Here is a 19449-nt window from a genome sequence, read left to right as displayed (position 1 = left end):
GAATTAAATACATGACTACCATTAAGATAAAAAGAAGTTATTGTTTACCTAAATAAATGGATAATTACGTCCTTCAAATCCTTTGGTGGGGATTGCACTGAATTCTCGAATGAACGTACAATTTGAATTTGATCGCAAGAATATGTACTTGCATATAAACTATATATAGTTAGTTTCTCATTTATTGAGGGAACCAAAAGGTTGCAACTTTATGGTGAGCTATGTCTCTGTGGTTAAATGATAATTGTAGCAACATAAATGATAATTGTATCAGTATGCTCTTTATTTACTCTAACATTCACATAATTAGCAATATTTTTTTGGTAATTATCAAATTTTATTACCAAAGCGGAAATTTACATCTCAAAAAAAAAAATTCACTAAGGCTGAACATTTTTCCAGTACTTAGTATCATCCTATACTACCTATACTAATAGCTAACTATCAATCAATTAATCAAGTGTAGTGTGGTACTCCTCAGCAGCTCCGGGTCATGGATAAAAGTTTAACTCTTCTAGTCTTCTTCTGAGTCTGGGCAGCATATGGCCTCTTCCACATATCATTTGGATAATCAGCTTGACTATCATCCCTTGTTGTCGCTGTTGTGCCCTAAAGATCCTCTGATTTCTTTCCTACCACACATAGTAGACACAGCCAGCTAAAGCCATTCTGTATATCTCATCGTTGGCTGATCTACCCTTTGCATGGCAATATGCCCAAGCTATCTCGTGTTTCCGCTCCATGGCCTGTCTTGTAATACCCATCCATTGTAGTAGTTTTCTCCAGATGGACTCTGCATATGTGCACTTGAAAAATAGATGCTCAATGCTCTCCTCTTTGACGTTGCACAAAGGACATTGTAAGTCATTTGTTACCCTCCATCTTACTAATCTGTCCCTAGTGATCAGCTTGCCCATGATAGCCAGATAAAAGATAAAAATTCATTTGGGCATTCCTCCATTGTTGCACACAGGTTTTCTCTATGGCATTTTCTGTTGTTCTCCTCTTAGCATCATGTATAAGTTTCTGATGGATAAGTTCTCCATATCGAGAATCTTTGTCAGATTTATGCCTGCATCAATCAAGTATTGCTTAGCCTTCAGGATCTTCTTCACCATCCACGAAGCCTGTTTAGGTTCTATTTCCCTTATATCTCTACCTCTCCCATAGTATATGTGTATCCACTGCACCCATAGCTTATCCTTTTTCTGAGCTATATTCTAGAGTAACTTACAAATAGCGGCCTTGTTCCACTTGGATATATCTAGCAAGTTCCACCCACCAGCAACTTTTGGTTGGCACAGTTTGTCCCATGCCATTAAAACTCTCTTTGATATATCAACTCCCCCATACCATAGGAATTTTCTACAGATTGCTTCTATCAGTTGTATAACTTTCTTTGGGAAGACAAAGATTTGTGACCAGTAGATTTGGATAGAAAATAAGACACTTTTGATCAATTGAATTAGTCCTGCATATGATAAAAACTTTGCAGTCCATGATGTTATTCTTTCTATCATCCTGTCCAACAGTAGTTGAAATTGTAGAACAGACATCCTCTTTGTACTTAGAGGGACCCCCAAATATCTAATAGGAAGTACTCCTTTGGTGAAACCAAGTTTATCCACAACAGCATGTTGCACTTCTAGGCTTACTCCACCAAAGTAAATAGAACTTTTGCTTTTGTTTGCTTTCAATCCTGACACCCTAGAGAACTCCATGAAACAGTCGTATAGCACGTGGATAGATATTTCATCACCTCTACAGAACAACAGTAGATCATCGGCAAATCCCAGTTGGATTATTCCTATTTGTATTAGCCATGGACTATCTAAGCAGATTGCTCAGAACCCTGAAATACCAACCAGATTTTATTCCTATTTGTATTCATGGAATAACATGAATAATTAGCAACATTATTCATGATTATACTTAATTATTACTCTTTTCTATATTAAATTGAAGATAATAATTACTCTTTTTTTTATTAAAATTTCTTGAATTATCCTTTCCCTAAAGTAATTGAATTAGTCTGCACTTCATTATCCAGTACACAACCTCACATTTTTCGATATTTTAAAACAATGAAACTAATAATGTAAGTTTGGTTATTGTACTTATTTATGAAGGTATATTTGAAAGGTATCATAGTCACTTAAGTTTGTAGAGTTATTTTGGTCTTTCACATTCAACTTTTGGATATTCATACTTATAATATACTATGATATATATATAACTTTATGTATAATTTTATATAATCAATATATAATTTATATATATCGGTTAACTAACGGATAAATTAATTTTTGTGCAGCAATCCCTTACTTTAATACAAAGGAAATACTTATAAAATATAATTATGTTAAGAGAAAATGAAAAAATACGGAGAGAGAGAAGAAAAAAGCAAAAGAGCAGACTTCACTCTCCCTCTCTCTCACACACAGATTTTCTCTCTCTACGCTTCCTTGTCTCCCTCCATAGATGATGTTCTTCTTCTGCTGGAACAGTTAATTTCACACAAAAAGGTACATTTTTCTGGAACCTTTTCTTTTTATATTGAATTACTTTTTCCCATTAAAGAAAATTAAGTTATTTATTTCATGTCATAATGGATTGATCCCTTATTGTATACATTCATAAATAGATTATCATTTCATCTCATTTTCTGAAATTTTCATTGGAATGCTTTCCTCTGATCTGATCTCTTTATCTTGTTCTTTTCTACAGCTTTTATTAATTAATTTTTCTCAATTTCAGTAATCCCCAATTTACCAAATTATATATGCATGTAGTACATACATATACGTATATACGTATTTATAAGAATCTCACTCACCTGAACATACATGTCATTAATGAAGATCTGGGTACGATTTTTAATCTTTTTAATCTTTTTTTTTTGGGGGTTTATGCAGAATTTCTTGGCAAAAAGCTTACTTTCCCCATTGGTTCAAATCTTGTACAGTTCTGTACATAAATGTGTTTACATAAAATTTTTAGGTGAAAGCCGGGGGTTTTCCAGCTTCTAAATTGTTAAACTTCAACATAGGAGCTCAATTTTGCAGCATTGAGACGAAATTTTGTGACTGCAGTAAGTTGCACTTTTTTGTTTAAGTATATTCTGCAAAGTTGTCAAGTTTTTTTATTATTCTTTCTTATTAGCTTCTTGAAGTTTAAGTTTGTGAAGTGTGTTTTCTATTGGATTATGTTGGATTGGGAATTTGAAACATTTTCATAATTTTGGGAATGGCTTCCTCTCTCTTTGGTTCTTTATTGTAAATCATAATTAGCAAAGGAATGTAAAGTTGGAAACTTTTTGTTGCCATAATTTTTCTTGATAACCGAGAAACTCACGAGGGTCATTGGCAACTCCATGGATAATTGGCCCGCTCCTCTGACCTTCTCCACTTAAATACCAGACTTTTGTTTGCGGCTGAGTTCGAACCCGTGTTCTGCACCTAACACATACCTCACGTACTGTGCTCATATCACTAGACCAAAATTCTGGGGGTATTTATTGCCACAAATTAGAGACGGTTTTGAGGATATATATACCGACTTTTCTTCCTCTCCCGCCTCTTGCTCCTCCCTGATTCCATTTCAGGTGAAGCAAAGCAGGGAGCAAATCTTTATCCACATTTTCCCTTTCTTTAATGAATTTTCTTTTCTCTTTAGGCTTGAGTTGGCATTGATCAAGCAAAACTGAATGGTACACTAACCATAAGGTAGTCACATTCTGTTGGAAGCAAGAAAAGTGTCAAGGTGGAGTCTTGTTGCCAATGTCAAAATCTTCTTCCCCTGAACTGAGGGACAGGAAGGTTTCATCCTCTTCTCAGAAGACCAGGTCTGTTCCCCCCGTTCATGTGCATGCTAGATATGTCCATGTGCTGCTTGTGGGTTGGTTTAAATTTGTTCCACACAACTCTTCATCTTTTTTTGCTTGAAGTTAAGTAGATTTTACTTCCAGGCTGCTGTGCTTTTCTGAATTTATCTCCCTTTTTTTTTTTTAAACTTCCAGTGAGGCCAATGAAACTGCTGAAATGGATGATCCGGAAAAGACAATGTCAAGGGTTGCTGAACTTATTGAGCAGCTGCATGGTAATAAATCTTCTCCACATGAAAAAGAACTTACTACAGCACGCTTGCTCGGCATATCCAAAGCAAGAAAGGAAGCACGAGGTCTTATTTGTTCGCATGGCCAAGCAATGCCACTATTCATATTCATTCTGAGAAATGGCACTCCTTTGGCAAAAGTAAATGTTGCTGCAACCTTATGTGTATTATGTAAAGATGAAGACTTGCGGTTGAAGGTTCTTCTAGGTGGATGTATTCCACCTCTACTTTCACTGTTGAAGTCGGATTCCACTGAAGCAAGGAAGGCAGCTGCAGAAGCAATTTTTCAGGTGTCATCTAGTGGACTTTCAGATGATCCTATCGGCACTAAAATATTTGTTACAGAACGTGTAGTACCAACTTTGTGGGAGCAGCTTAATCCAAAACAGAAGCAGGATAAAACAGTAGAAGGGTTTGTGACTGGGGCTTTGAGAAATCTCTGTGGCGATAAAGATGGACATTGGAAGGCAACTCTTGAGGGTGGTGGAGTTGACATTATTGTAGGACTTCTTTCTTCTGATAATGCTTCAGCTCAATCAAATGCAGCTTCTCTATTGGCCCGAGTGATGTTGGCATTCGGTGATAGCATTCCAAAAATAATTGATTCTGGAGCAATCAAAGCTCTCCTAAGCCTCTTACATCAGAAAAATGATGTGACTGTTCGTGCCAGTGCAGCTGAGGCTTTAGAGGTTCTTTCTCTAAAATCAACCAAAGCAAAGAAAGCTATTGTTGACTCACAGGGTGTGCCAATTCTCATAGGGGCTGTTTTAGCTCCTTCCAAAGAATGTATGCAAGGCGAAGGAGGGGAGACGCTTCAGTGGCACACAATAAAAGCTTTATCCAATATATGTGGTGGAATGTGTGCCCTCGTGTTGTATCTGGGGGAGCTTTCTCAGTCCCCAAGGTTAGCTGCTCCTGTTGCTGATATAATTGGGGCACTTGCTTATGCTCTTATGGTCTTTGAGCTCAATGCAGAAGAAGAACCTTTTGATGCAACAAAGATTGAGAATATTCTAATAATGCTCCTAAAACCACGGGATAATAAGTTGGTCCAGGAACGTCTCCTTGAGGCCATGGCAAGTCTTTACGGCAATGCTTATCTGTCAAATCTGGTCCACCAATCAGAATCTAAGAAGGTTCTTACGGGCCTCATAACAATGGCCAGCGGTGATGTACAAGAGTATCTGATACTCTCCCTGATACAGTTATGTTGTGATGGTGTGAGTGTCTGGGATGCAATTGGAAAGAGAGAAGGGATTCAGTTACTGATATCACTGCTGGGGTTATCCAGTGAACAACATCAAGAGTATGCTGTTGAGATGCTTGCTATCCTAACTGACCAAGTTGATGACAGCAAGTGGGCAATCACTGCCGCTGGTGGGATTCCGCCACTTGTTCAGTTACTAGAAATGGGGTCTCAGAAGGCTAAGGAAGATGCAGCACATGTTATGTATAACCTGTGCTGCCATAGTGAAGACATCCGTGCCTGCGTTGAAAGTGCTGGAGCTATACATTCGTTCTTGTGGCTTCTCAAAAATGGTGGACCAAAGGGGCAAGAAGCATCAGCTAGGGCCCTAACAAAGCTAATCGCGACTGCTGATTCGGCTACCATAAATCAATTGCTAGTATTACTAAAGGGAGATTCACCAAGCTCAAAGGCCCATATAATTAAGGTGTTAGGTCATGTGCTTACCATGGCATCTCAGAGTGACCTTGTGCATAAAGGGGCCGCTGCTAACGAAGGGCTAAGGTCACTTGTCAAAGTTCTAAATTCCTCAAATGAAAAGACTCAAGAATATGCTGCCTCTGTCCTAGCTGACATATTCAGCACTCGACATGATATTTGTGATAGCCTCGCAACAGATGAAGTGGTTAATCCTTGCATGAAGCTTTTGACTAGCAATACTCCAGTTGTTGCAACACATTCAGCTCGAGCCTTGGGTGCTTTGTCCCGTCCAACAAAAGCAAAATCTACAAACAAGATGCCTTATATTGCTGAAGGGGATGTAAGACCACTAATTAAGTTGGCCAAAACTGCATCTATTGATTCTGCAGAGACTGCAATAGCTGCTTTAGCCAATCTGTTGTCTGATCCAGAGATAGCTGCAGAAGCACTGGCTGAAGATGTTGTTTCAGCTTTGACCCGAGTTTTAGGAGAAGGATCGTTCGAAGGTAAAAAAAATGCGTCACGTGCGCTTCATCAGCTATTGATGCATTTTCCAGTGGGAGATGTACTGATAGGAACTGCTCAGTGTCGATTTGCTGTTCTTGCTATTGCGGAATCCTTAAAAGCGGTGAATGCAGATGGAACTGATGCTGCAGATGCTTTAGATGCTATTGCACTTCTTGCTAGGACAAAACAAGGCACACATTCGTCGTACAACCCATGGACTGCCCTTGCTGAAGTTCCATCTAGTTTAGAGCCTCTTATACATTGCCTCTGTGAGGGATCTCCCCTTGTCCAAGATAAAGTAATAGAAATTTTATCCAGGCTTTGTGGAGATCAACCAATTCTGCTAGGTGACCTGTTAGTATCAAGATCCAGGGCGATAGGTGCATTGGCTGATAGAATAATGAATTCTAGCAGTCTAGAAGTAAGAGTTGGTGGGACAGCATTGGTCATTTGTGCTGCCAAGGAACATAAAGTTCAGTCGATGGATGCACTTAATGCATCTGGATACTTGAAACCTCTTATATATGCGTTAGTTGACATGATGAAGAAAAACTCCAATTGTTCTTCCTTAGAAATTGAAGTCAGAACCCCTAGAGGTTTCACAGAAAGAACTCCATTCGGGGAAGAAAATGAGTTTGAGGTTCCTGATCCAGCAACAGTCTTGGGGGGTACTGTTGCCCTTTGGCTGCTATCAATAATTACATCATTTCATATAAATAGCAAGTCCACTGTTGTGGAAGCGGGGGGACTTGAGGCCCTTGCCGACAAGCTTGCTAGACACACTTCCACTCTACAGGTAGACCTTATACAAATCTCACTCGTGTGGTGTATGCTTCCCCCTGACCCCCTGGTTGCAGTATTGGGCTTTGTGCTGCACCCCTTTTTTTGAAGAACTTGCTTGGTTTTGACTTGGAAAAGAATAAGTGTTGATTGGCTAATTTTATTGAGTACTTTTATTTTATGGACCTTGGCTCTGTTCATTCTTCTTTTGTGTTGGCTTTGGTATAGGCTGATTGCAGAGGTCAGTACTGTAAAACAAATCAAAACAGTTGAATATCTCTTTTACCTGACTTATTCACATGGCTGGGAAGTATTATCTGCATTAATTGCGTGCTTCTGGAATTAGGGCCAGCATTTATGTCCCACTTCCTGTTTTTAGATCATGATCAAAGCGAGTTCGTTGGAAGTGCCATCTCTCATCTTCCTTTATTTTTCTGCTTTCTCTGTCTCTTTCAATTCACATTAAGGCGATCTTTATCACTATTATGTCTTGACATATGTTGGATCTTTTTAGCAACCACTTGAGTTGCTAAATGGAAAATTTACCGAGCACTTGAATATGCAAGTTTACCCTCTCATATTTGGCAACAGATATGAAATTGCAGAAATTCAAAATTAAAAAAAATGAAATAAAGAAAAGGATAACCAAGTAACTGCTTCATTGTCACCTTTGTTCCATTCCAATTGGAAGTAATGACGGTTCACATGCTCTTTTTATATTTTTATTTGGTTAAGCGAACTGAAGAAAAATTTGTTATGGCAGGCAGAGTTTGAAGATGCAGAGGGCATGTGGATCAGTGCATTGCTTTTGTCTATATTATTCCAAGATGCCGATGTAGTATCCTCTCCAACAACCATGCGTTTTATACCCTTGCTTGCATATCTTCTGAAATCTGATGAAATGATAGACCGATTTTTTGCTGCTCAGGCAATAGCTAGTCTTGTTTGTCAGAGGGACAAGGGAATAAATCTTATTATTGCTAATTCAGGTGCAATTGCTGGTTTAGTGAGCTTGATTGGTCACATTGAAATAGATATGCCGAATCTTGTTGCTCTCTCTGAAGAATTTTTATTGGAAAGAAACCCTGATCAGGTTGCCCTGGAATATCTTTTTGAAATTGAAGACGTGAGAATTGGTTCCACTGCGCGCAAGACCATCCCTCTACTGGTAGATCTGTTAAAACCACTTCCGGATAGACCAGGTGCACCTCCATTGGCTGTGCGTCTCTTGACTCAATTTGCAGATGGTAATAATGCAAACAAATTAATCATGGCTGAAACTGGCGCGCTGGAGGCTCTAACAAAGTACTTATCTCTGAGCCCTCAAGACTTGACTGAGGCTACTGTTTCTGAGCTACTGAGAATACTATTCAGCAATTCTGACCTTCTCCGGTATGACGCAGCCGTTAGTTGTACAATTCAACTGATTGCTGTTCTTCATTTGGGGTCAAGAAGTGCAAGGCTGAGTGCTGCTAGGGCTTTAAATGAACTTTTTGATGCTGAGAACATCCGAGATTCTGAAGCATCTATTCAAGCCATTCAGCCTTTAGCTGACATGCTTGGTGCTGCATTAGAAAGTGAACAACGAGTTGCTGTTAGCGCCTTGATTAAGTTGACCTCAGAAAGCGATTCAAAAGCATCACTGATGGCTGATGTAGAAGGGAATCCCCTTGGGAGTCTACATAAGATTCTTGCTTTTTCATCTCCTTTGGAATTGAAAAGTGATGCTGCCGAGTTATGCTTTGTACTTTTTGGTGATCCAAAATTCAGAGCTTTGCCAATTGCTTCTGAATGCATAGAGCCCCTAGTAATGCTAATGCAATCTGATGCAGAACGAGCTGTGGAATCTGCAGTTTGTGCTTTTGAGAGGTTGTTGGACGATGAGCAGCTGGTGGAGCTTGCATCAGCGTATGATCTTGTTGATCTTCTAGTTCATCTGGTTTGTGGCTCAAACCAGCGACTCATTGATGCGAGTATTTGTGCACTTATTAAGTTGGGTAAGGACCGAACTCCTCGCAAGATGGATATGGTCAAAGCAGGCATAATAGAAAATTGTCTTGAGCTGCTCCCAACTGCATCGAGTTCCTTATGCTCCACTATTGCAGAACTCTTCCGCATATTGACAAATAGTAGTGCTATTTCAAAAAACCCAGCTGCTGCAAAAATTGTAGAACCTCTCTTTATGGTTTTACTGCGGTCAGATTTTGGACTGTGGGGACAGCACAGTGCTTTGCAAGCTCTTGTAAACATTCTAGAGAAGCCACAAAGTCTTGCAGTTCTGAATCTTTCTCCTAGCCAGGTAATTGAGCCTCTCATTTCCTTTCTTGAATCCCCAGCTCAAGCTATCCAACAACTTGGAACCGAGTTATTATCTCATCTCCTTGCACAAGAGCATTTTAAGCAGGATATAACGACGAAAAATGCAGTAGTGCCTCTTGTGCAGCTCGCAGGCATTGGTATATTGAACTTGCAACAGACAGCAATTAGGGCTTTGGAAAATATCTCATTAAGCTGGCCAAAAGCAGTTGCTGATGCTGGTGGTATTTTTGAGCTTGCAAAGGTTATTGTTCAAGATGACCCTGTACCGCCTGTTGCCTTGTGGGAGTCAGCCGCTATGGTTCTCTGCAATGTCCTATGCTCTAACTCCGATTACTACTTCAAACTTCCGCTGGTGGTTCTCGTAAAGATGCTGCATTCAACAGTCGAGAGCACTGTTACTCTTGCGCTGAATGCACTTATAGTTTATGAAAAGACTGATATTTCAAGTGCAGAACTGATGGCTGAAGCTGGTGTAGTAGACGCCCTCTTGGATCTGCTAAGATCTCACCAGTGTGAAGAAGCATCAGGAAAATTGCTTGAAGCTCTTTTCAACAATGTCCGGATACGAGAGCTGAAGGTATCCAAGTATGCAATTGCACCTCTGGCACAATATTTGTTGGATCCACAGACTAGATCGCAATCTGGTAGGCTTCTTGCAGCTCTTGCTCTTGGTGATCTCTCTCAGCATGAAGGACTAGCTAGAGCGAGTGATTCTGTCTCAGCCTGTCGAGCTCTGATAAGTTTACTTGAAGATCAACCAACAGAAGAAATGCAAATGGTGGCAATTTGTGCATTGCAAAACTTTGTAATGCGCAGTAGAACCAACAGGAGAGCTGTTGCAGAAGCCGGTGGAATCTTAATGGTTCAAGAACTGCTTTTAGCCCCAAATTCAGAAATTGCAGTACAGGCATCTCTGCTCATAAGGTTTTTATTCTCAAATCACACGCTTCAAGAATATGTATCAAACGAGCTTATCAGATCTTTGACAGGTAACATTGCTACTCCTAGTACTTTTCTTCACTACTTTTTTCTGTTTTATTAATTCATTAGTTTTTTCTGGAAGCCTGTTGAAATGATGCCAGATATGTCCTGTGAAGAACTATTATGGAAGTAAACATAAACCAACCAAAGCCTATCTGAAACTAATGTTATATATAATCTGCTGAAAACCCAGAAAAGAGTCTTCAGATGTAAATCTATGTTCCAATGTTTTACCTCAGGAATTTTATGCTGCAATTTTTCTAAGTAATCTGATTTTAATGTCCACACAAGTTGAAGTTAGGGTTAAGGCTTGAAGCACTAAATTGACAGCTGTACTTTTTCAGTGTCACTTTAGGAGCTAGCACTTAATTGAAAGCTTTAGATTCTCAGTGTGACTTCAGAAGCTAGTTCTGTAAACTAAAGATAGTGCTTCAAAGAATTGTACCGCAGCCAAAAGGAAAACATAAGCTTACTAGATTGATAGACCTAAAGCCTAATGTTATACATAAAACAAACCCTGTATACGAAGCAACCAGATGTCAGACTGTTTCCGCAATGGTATGTTATTTCCAGCTGACTAGTTCTGCTTGTAGCATTTCAAATGCAGCAGTAAAACTTTCTGATCTTTGAATTTGGAGGTTCAATTCCCATGATCTGTTTCTTAAGATAACCAAATCCTAGATCTTTGTTGTGTGCTTTTTGTTCTCATCTCCTTCTTGCTCCATTCTTCTTGTCACAAAATGTAGTACAAGTATTTCTTTTTCTTCTTATCTGCCTAAAACATTATATAATTTCTTGAAATGCAGCTGCACTGGAGAAGGAATTATGGGCCACAGCAACTGCTAATGAGGAAATTCTGCGGACCATTCATGTAATATTTTCTAATTTTCCCAAGCTCCATGTTTCTGACGCTGCTACACTTTGTATCCCTCATCTTGTGGCAGCATTGAACTCTGGTGAGGCTGCTCAGGATTCAGTATTGACCACACTATGCTTACTCAAGCAATCTTGGTCAACCATGCCGATGGATGTGTCTACGTCCCAAGCAATGGTTGCAGCTGAAGCCATCCCCATATTACAGATGCTAATGAAAACTTGCCCACCAAGTTTCCACGATAGAGCAGACAGCCTGTTGCATAGCTTACCAGGTTGTTTGACAGTCACCATCAAGCGTGCAAACAATTTAAAACAGGTGATGGGAGGAACAAATGCTTTTTGTCAATTGACTATTGGCAATGGTCCATCACGGCAAACAAAGGTAATGAGCCAGCAACTTTATGATTGTTGATGAAGTACAAAGGTTTTTGTTATTCTGTAATCTGTTTCATTTTTGAAGCCTTTTGCTTATCATGAGATGACAGTTCTGTACTATCACAGCCTACTTCAACTATTCTAGAGTATGTGTATTAAGTACTCCGAGTTCCATGGATATCCATGGATATCTGTAGATAATCATATTAAGAACATGCAGATTGCACACCAATTAAAAGATCTCATGCTACGAATATTTTCTGTGATATTTTTGTGTGGTTTCTTTTCTTTTCTTTTTTTCATTTTCTTTTTGAAATTTTACTCAATTTGCAGTTTACTTGATTATATTTGTTTGCAACTTCCAACAGATCAAACGAAAATACTCCCTCCGTTTCAATTTATGTGAACCTAATTTCTTTTTAGTCCGTACCAAAAAGAATGACCAATTTCCTTATTTGGAAACAATTTATCTTTATGCAATGATTTATAGCCACATAGAATATATGTGCCTCATTTTACACCACAAGCTCAAAAGTCTTCTCTCTTTTCTTAAACTACGTGCCCAGTCAAGTGGGTTCACATAAATTGAAACGGGGGGAGTACTAAATTAAGTCTCAACGGTTAATAAGTAATAAGGTTTAGCAATGTGTTAAAGAACCTATAAATTCAGAAGCTTCTTGTCCAGGTCAGCTACATTTCATATTTGACAGTCCATGGTTTATGATTAGGTTGTGAGTAACAGTACGACGCCAGAATGGAAAGAAGGCTTCACATGGGCTTTTGATGTACCGCCCAAGGGACAAAAGTTGCATATCTTGTGCAAAAGCAAAAACACATTTGGGAAGGTAACTAACTTTATGTTCTGAATGTCCGATGTGAAGTTTATGTTCTTTACCCATTTAACTTCCAGCTACAACATACACCAATTTTACCAACTGCATTGCTACTTTATAGTGAAAATGATATATAAAGTGGGTTTGACGCTGTGAGGTGCGTCATTTGGCAATATGATGAGATAACAGAATGGTCACTCCTACTTAATATCACACTCACCACTTGTGATGTATGATTACTTTGTTTCAGAGCACTATCGGGAGGGTAACAATCCAAATTGATAAAGTTGTTAGTGAAGGGACGTATAGTGGTCTTTTCAGCCTCAGCCATGACAGCAACAAGGATGGCTCATCACGGACGCTAGAGATTGAGATTACCTGGTCCAGTAGGACGTCCAGCGAAAGTGAGTGAAGGGAAGCAAGACTGAAATCATGCAACTTGAGGACCCAAAGTCGGAGCTGGACCTGGTAAAGAACAATCTCTACACATTCCAGCCTAATGCAAGAGCTGTTGGGGGGTAAAGTCCAAGTTTTGTTGTATCTAAAAGCATTGCTACTTGTGGGGGTTACTGTAAAATAGTAAGATTTTTGCAAGCACAGAGAAGTTGATAAAGGTTCCCACGGTACAAGGTAAGTCTTACACTTAGCTTTTAAGCACCAAATTGTACAGTTTCTGCAGTTCTTAGAAATACGAATATAAAAAAGAGATGACGATGAGAAGAACGGATGATCCGTTTTCCCTCTTAAATCTGTTGTAATGCTCATTCTACGTCCCAGCAGTGTATTTGTGATGCAAAGTAGTAGCAAATACCAAAGCTAATCCCTGTGCAAAGGGCCTGGCGTTAAAGTTTATCATGTTTGTTTTTTGTTGAGTTTCCTCTTTACTCCTTTCTGATTCAATTTTGGCTACGCAGGATTCTTTAAATCCTAATGGAATAAGGTCATTCATCAACAGAGGGAGCAGTTAGAAAAGAAAAAATATTGGCAGTAATGATGTATTCTAATATAATTTAAAATTCTTGGATTTACAATTTGAACATAATTGTCATTACGACCAAAGCTCAAGCGATAATTGAAAAAATCTAATCTTACGCGAAGGAATCATTTAGTTAACTAAATTATTTAAATAAAATTCTCAACCCAAATTACTAAAATGATTAGAAGAATGTTAAAGCCCATTTGCAGGAAGGGAATAGAGAAAACTATCCTCTATAGCCCTTCAAAATTTTATTAGCCCATGTTTTTCTTCATGGATCCGAAATAGCCTTTAGGCCAAATTTATCGACAAGTTATAACCACTATTCCCAATACACTTTCATTCTTTCAACCGCTTACTTCTCTCTCTTCTCATTTTCTTCAATCTTCCATCTTTCCCTTTCTTCTTATCTTTTCCTCTTCACTCCCTCCTTTTTTTTTCTTTTTTCTTTTCTTCTCTTCCAACACACGCTTTTTTTAATTCTCTTTTTTCTTTGCGATCTCTTCCTCTTTTACTTAGATACAGAAATATCTATACTTTAAGTAATTTCTGGCAAAAGTCTGGCGGTGGTTGCCGCTTTCTTCGCTTTCTGTCCACTTTCAGATATAGTATTGCATGATATTTTTTCGGATGACTTTTGCAAGGTGAAAAATGAAAAATAAAATAGCCGCTGCCGGAGAAAAGCTTTTTCTGGCCAAGTTCGGTGTCCTTCATTATTGTCAACGCTCCTTTATTTATACACTGTGTAATTAGTGTATAATAATTATATAATATAGTGTATAATCATTGTGTATACATTATACACTAATCATACATTTATTGTACACGTTTTATACAAAACTGGACGTGAAAGATTACGGTGACTATGGTGAGTGTTGAAAATATTGTATATAATGTGTATATATTATGTATGCACATTTATATGAAAGGTGTATCTACACTGATATAATGCATATACACTTTTTATACAAACTCAATGTTCAAATAATTTTGTATATATTTTGTATATAAAGTGTATAATAGTATATATATTGTACGACGATGTATAAAAAGTGTATATACACTTTATACTAGTGTATAATATGTATAGTACGTGTAAAAACTATACATCACCTTCTTCCTCTTCTTATATCATGGGTATTTTTACTTATGCAATATTATATTTTTGTAGATTGGATCACTAAAAATTGATTTTTTTTAGTAAAAGATAAAAAATGAGATTTTGGTGGTTATGGAGAAAACGAGTGGGTTTAATAGAATTTTGGGCTGAAAGGGTGGATTTTGATGGGGATTTCACCAAGTTTGAAGGATTTTTGGGGTGATTTGGCGGGATTTTAAATATTTTGAATACTAATATTAAGTGTAAAAGAAGGTTGCATTGAGGAGTGAGTCTCCGCTGATTTTCTGGGTTTCACTTGCTAGTTCTTATAATTAATTTTGAACTATGAATTGTATACCTTATTTTATGACTAGTAGTTGTCATTTGTTTTCACCGAGTAGCTATAAAGAATGTTTGCTCAAGGGAATACTTGGAGCATATCAAACATTAAAAGATAGGATAAAAGGTCAAGATACCATCCAAAAATTCCATGTTTATGTACTATAATAAAAATACCATTTTCGACTTCTTTTCTATTTTTCTTCGAGTTTAAATAAATTAATATATACACCAAGTTTTTCTTTTACGCAATCGAAATAAAAGCCGAAGATACTAGTCCTATTTCTACAAACAAAACATCCGCACGTGCCCAGTCATTGACCTCGGTCTCTTTTGCACGTGCGACGGAAACTCAAAGTGGGGTCCATTATCTTCCTCAAAACGGCTTTTGCAGGTACATGAATATATCCTGAAGCGGCGACATTTCATAACAGCCCAAGAACTGAGACCCTAGCAAGCTGTTATCTCCGACGTCTGGGGTGGCATCCATGTAATTAAATTGAAGGTCGACGGCAGTTTTCTCCCAATCGCTCAATTTCGGCTCGCTCTGAACTTCTCTCTCCGGCGAAAGCACGTGCTCCGAGCAGCTGGAATCAGTGTGAAGCTTCGGAAGAGAATCTGATGAATCCAAGTACATAAAGTCACTGTAAACCTGCGACGGCGTTGTCGAGATCGAAATCGGCAACGGCAGAATCTCCGGCTTCACATCCACCTCGCTCGACGGCGGCGACATTCCAACATTCATTTTTCGACTATTCAATTGGGTCTTCTCCATTGTACCCTTCTTATTGTATATTCGGCATAAAACCCAATCGTCTAGCTGTCAACAAGAAAAGCAACAACCGTTGGATCAGTCAAAAACTCAAATCACAACCGTCAAAGAATAATTTTCCACAATAACAAAGTTAAACACACTCAATCAAAAGTCTAATTCGGTTCATTTACTCACCCTTAAGCTATTGTTCTTGTTACGAGCAGATCGATCAACATGAGCAAGCCTATATTCGTGCATAATCCAATTCGTCTTTTCTCCTTTGGGAGCTTTGCCCGAGTAAAATACCAGAGCTTTCTTAATTCCGACAGGCTTCGGATTACCAATCGGCTTATCTGCACCCGTCGCCTTCCAGTATCCATTTCCCGCAGCTCGATTCGGCCGTGAACCGTTCGGATATTTCCGATCTCGTGGCGAAAAGAAATACCACTCTTTCTCCCCATATAACGCCAAACCTAAAACCACAAAAAGAAAACATAAATAAAGTTGCAAGTTTGGGAAACTAAAATTCTTCCTTTAGTATAAAAAACAGAATGATTCATTTGCAGGAAATTACCAGGAAGATCCCATGGGTCGTACTTGTACAGGTCAATTTCAGCAATAATCGGGACAGCAATCGGCTGCGACGCACATTTTCGACATAGGTAATGCATCACAAGCTCTTCATCAGTTGGGTGGAACCGAAATCCAGGAGGCAATTGCAATTCCACCGCTGCCATTCTTTGACTCTCTGTGTATTTATCTTTCTTTTGATTGATAGGTGGAGTGGGTAGATACTGATTTACAGTGAGAGACGCTTTGAAAGTTGAAACTTAGAACACAAGAGGGAGAAGGGAATATATAGGAGGAGAGAAGGACACGTGTCTAGAGAAGGCGGCGGGTTCTAAAATAAACGTGTGTGATAATGGGGAAAAATAAAATATAAAAATAAAGAAGGAGGACACGTGTCGGCAAGTTAATCGTGGGTGTAGAGCTGTGGATAACCAATTTGTTTGTTGGGATTTTGTCACTGCTTACGCATTGCGATTTGGATGGAAGCGTTAGAAGAGAAGGTACGTGGAAATAGTGTTGAGGAGAGGGAGTAAAGCTTTAGTGAGGTGGAGGTACATTCAAGGATTGACTTGACCAAGTTATCACTTTTAGGATGACAAAACATCCTGGGGCCCCTTTTTATTTTATTATTTGTTGCTTGATTTCTTTTTAACTAAGTTGGGATTATGATTTCATAGCAATGATGTAAGACAGAATTTCAAGTAATGGTATCGATGTTTAATGAATTAATTATAGCAACAAAAACAATTTAACGAAACGCATTTGTCTTAGATAAGTTTTTTCAACTAGTCTTAATTTCTCTTTTCAAATTTCCTAATCTAGTATAGTAATGTTTCTTCACCATGACATGAAAATTTACTTGTGATATATTGAGAGAACTACATAAATAAGTCAACAATAAACACTATTATCAACAATTAGCCATTAAGTTATGCTATAAAGAATAGTATAAAAAATTGTCAATGATATATAACATTCAAAAGATCTAGGCCGAAAAACAATTCAATGAAAAATCCCTTATCTTCATCCATTTATCAATTTCCTGCATCAATTTTATCGTGTCTTATTACTTGTTAAGCAAATATCAAGCTCATGTAAACAAAAAAGTCCAATAATGCGACATCTGTTATGAAAATAATTATAATATGGATGTCCATTTATTACTCTGCTATAGATAATCTTCCTAAAGAAGATTATTCGTTTGGGACTCTATTGAAGTTTATCCACAAGCATCTGATGCAGGCAGGTTGCAAGCAACTCAATGAAATGATTTGCAGCAACTTCTTATTAAACAGGCAGGTTGCAAGCAGCTCATGCAGACAACTTATAAGTAGCTTAAGAAAAGCCTCGCAGCTGCTTCCTTTCTTCTATAAATAGAGGAGTTTTCAGTTTGTTATGTACATCAGTTTGAAATTGAATAATATATCAATCTCTCTCTATACTTGTCTTCGATTTATTTACTTTACCGTCTTTATTTGAACATATATGACTCATTTGATTAAATCTGCAGTCTGAAGATGTCATGCCATTTAAATGTAAGGCATAACCTATATGACTCATTTGATTAAATCTATATGAAGATCCATGAAGGATTTAAAATGCCTGAAGCATATAGTTCAAAGTCTCGAGAAGTGTACTCGATCAGATTACAAAGGTCTTTGTACGATTTAAATCAATCTGATCGCATGTGATATAATCGCCCCAGTGAATATTTGCTGAAAGAAGGTTACATAAATGATGTTATTTGTCCATGTATTTTTATAAAGAAAATGACATCAGAATTTATTATACTTGTTGTTTATGTTGATGACATAAATCTTGTTGGAACTCCAGAAGAGCTCCAAAAGTCAATTGAATATCTTAAGAAAGAATTTGAGATGAAAGATCTTGAAAAAATAAAATTTTGTCTTGATCTGCAAATTGAATATTTAGCAGACGAGATCTATAGAAAGGGTTTTTAAACGCTTTTACACGGACAGCGTGCACCCATTAAGTATACCAAATGGGTCACTTGAAGTGAATAAGGATCTGTTCTGACCTCCAGAAGAGGATGGAGAACTCATTGGTCCTAAAATACTCTATCTCGGTGCAGTTGGTGCACTTATGTATCTTGCTAATGTTAACAAAGGTGGTGCAGATCATATTGGTTATGCATATGCAGGTTATTTATCCGATCCCCATAAAGTTCGATCTCAAATCGGGTATGTGTTTATATGTGGAGGTACTATCATATCATGACACTTCACAAAGCACTCCATTGTTGCTACTTCTTCAAATCATGTCGTGATAATAGTTATTCATGAAGCAAGTAGGGAATGCGTAAGGTTGAGATCATTGATTCATTTTATTCGAGAAAAATGTGGGTTGGAATGTAATAATAAAAAATCCAGAATATTATATGAAGACAATGCTGCATGCATAGACCAATTAAAGGGAGGATTTATAAAAAGAGATAGAACGAAACACATTTCACTAAAATTATTCTACACACATGATCTTCAGAAAAATAGTGACATCGATGTCCGTTCAAGTGATAGTCCAACAGATTTGTCCACTAAATCTTTGCCAACTTCAACTTTTGAGAAGATGGTATACAAGATTGGTATGCAGAGACTCAAATATTTGTAACAAGGTTTTCATTAGGGGGAGTGAAATATGCGTTGTACTCTTTTTTCCTTACTAAAGTTTTTTCCATGGGGGTTTTCTTGTAAGGTTTCTAATGAGGCAGTTAGAATTGCGTATTACTAAATATGTGTACTCTTTTTTCTTAACTAGGATTTTTTTCACTGGGGTTTTCCTAGTAAGGTTTTAACGAGGCATAATATCTTTTAATGAATATCCAAGGGGGAGTGTTATGAAAATAATTATAATGTGGATGTCCATTTATTACTCACCTATAGATAATCTTCCTGAAGAAGATTATCCGTTTGGTACTCTATTGAAGTTTATCTACAAGCAGCTGATGCAGGCAGGTTGCAAACAACTCAATGAAATAATTTGCAGCAACTTCTTATTAAACATGCAGGTTGCAAGCAGCTCATGCAGACAACTTACAAGCAGCTCAAGAAAAGCCTCGCAACTGTTTCATGAAAAGCCTCACAGCTGCTTCCTTTCTTCTATAAATAGATGAGTTTTCAGTTCATTATGTATATCAGTTTGAAATTGAATAATATATCAATCTCTCTCTATACTTGTCTTCGATTTATTTACTTTACCGTCTTTATTTTATAACAACATCTTCATACTATCAAATTGAAAAAT

General features: G+C 37.8%; 2 protein-coding genes across 4 annotated transcripts; one reads left to right on the top strand and one right to left on the bottom strand.

The window, feature by feature from the left end:
* Positions 1-2374: 2374 nt before the first annotated feature.
* On the top strand, positions 2375-13305 carry LOC107816529 (protein CELLULOSE SYNTHASE INTERACTIVE 3-like). 3 transcript variants are annotated; one of them, XM_075226528.1, is made up of 8 exons: positions 2375-2525; positions 3001-3091; positions 3676-3844; positions 4019-7082; positions 7830-10374; positions 11173-11624; positions 12346-12462; positions 12701-13305. In XM_075226528.1, the coding sequence occupies exons 3-8, from the start codon at positions 3780-3782 to the stop codon at positions 12860-12862; spliced, it is 6405 nt and encodes a 2134-aa protein (XP_075082629.1). In that variant the 5' UTR covers positions 2375-2525; positions 3001-3091; positions 3676-3779; the 3' UTR covers positions 12863-13305. The 3 variants fall into 3 exon arrangements, with proteins under 3 accessions (XP_075082629.1, XP_016497739.2, XP_075082630.1); XM_016642253.2 differs by having other exon boundaries at positions 2379-2525; positions 2916-3091; XM_075226529.1 differs by lacking the exon at positions 3001-3091 and having other exon boundaries at positions 2383-2525.
* A 1693-nt stretch (positions 13306-14998) lies between these two features.
* LOC107816530 (NAC domain-containing protein 2) lies at positions 14999-16452 on the bottom strand. The gene is made up of 3 exons (XM_016642254.1): positions 16193-16452; positions 15814-16091; positions 14999-15684 (listed from the first exon to the last, which is right to left on the bottom strand). The coding sequence occupies exons 1-3, from the start codon at positions 16353-16355 to the stop codon at positions 15241-15243; spliced, it is 885 nt and encodes a 294-aa protein (XP_016497740.1). The 5' UTR covers positions 16356-16452; the 3' UTR covers positions 14999-15240.
* Positions 16453-19449: the final 2997 nt, after the last annotated feature.

Source organism: Nicotiana tabacum, chromosome 12 (genome assembly GCF_000715075.1).
Source record: "Nicotiana tabacum cultivar K326 chromosome 12, ASM71507v2, whole genome shotgun sequence".
In the NCBI taxonomy this organism is placed as follows: domain Eukaryota; kingdom Viridiplantae; phylum Streptophyta; class Magnoliopsida; order Solanales; family Solanaceae; genus Nicotiana; species Nicotiana tabacum.
Note: the sequence above shows the minus strand (reverse complement) of the source record. Positions and strands in the feature narration are given on the sequence as shown.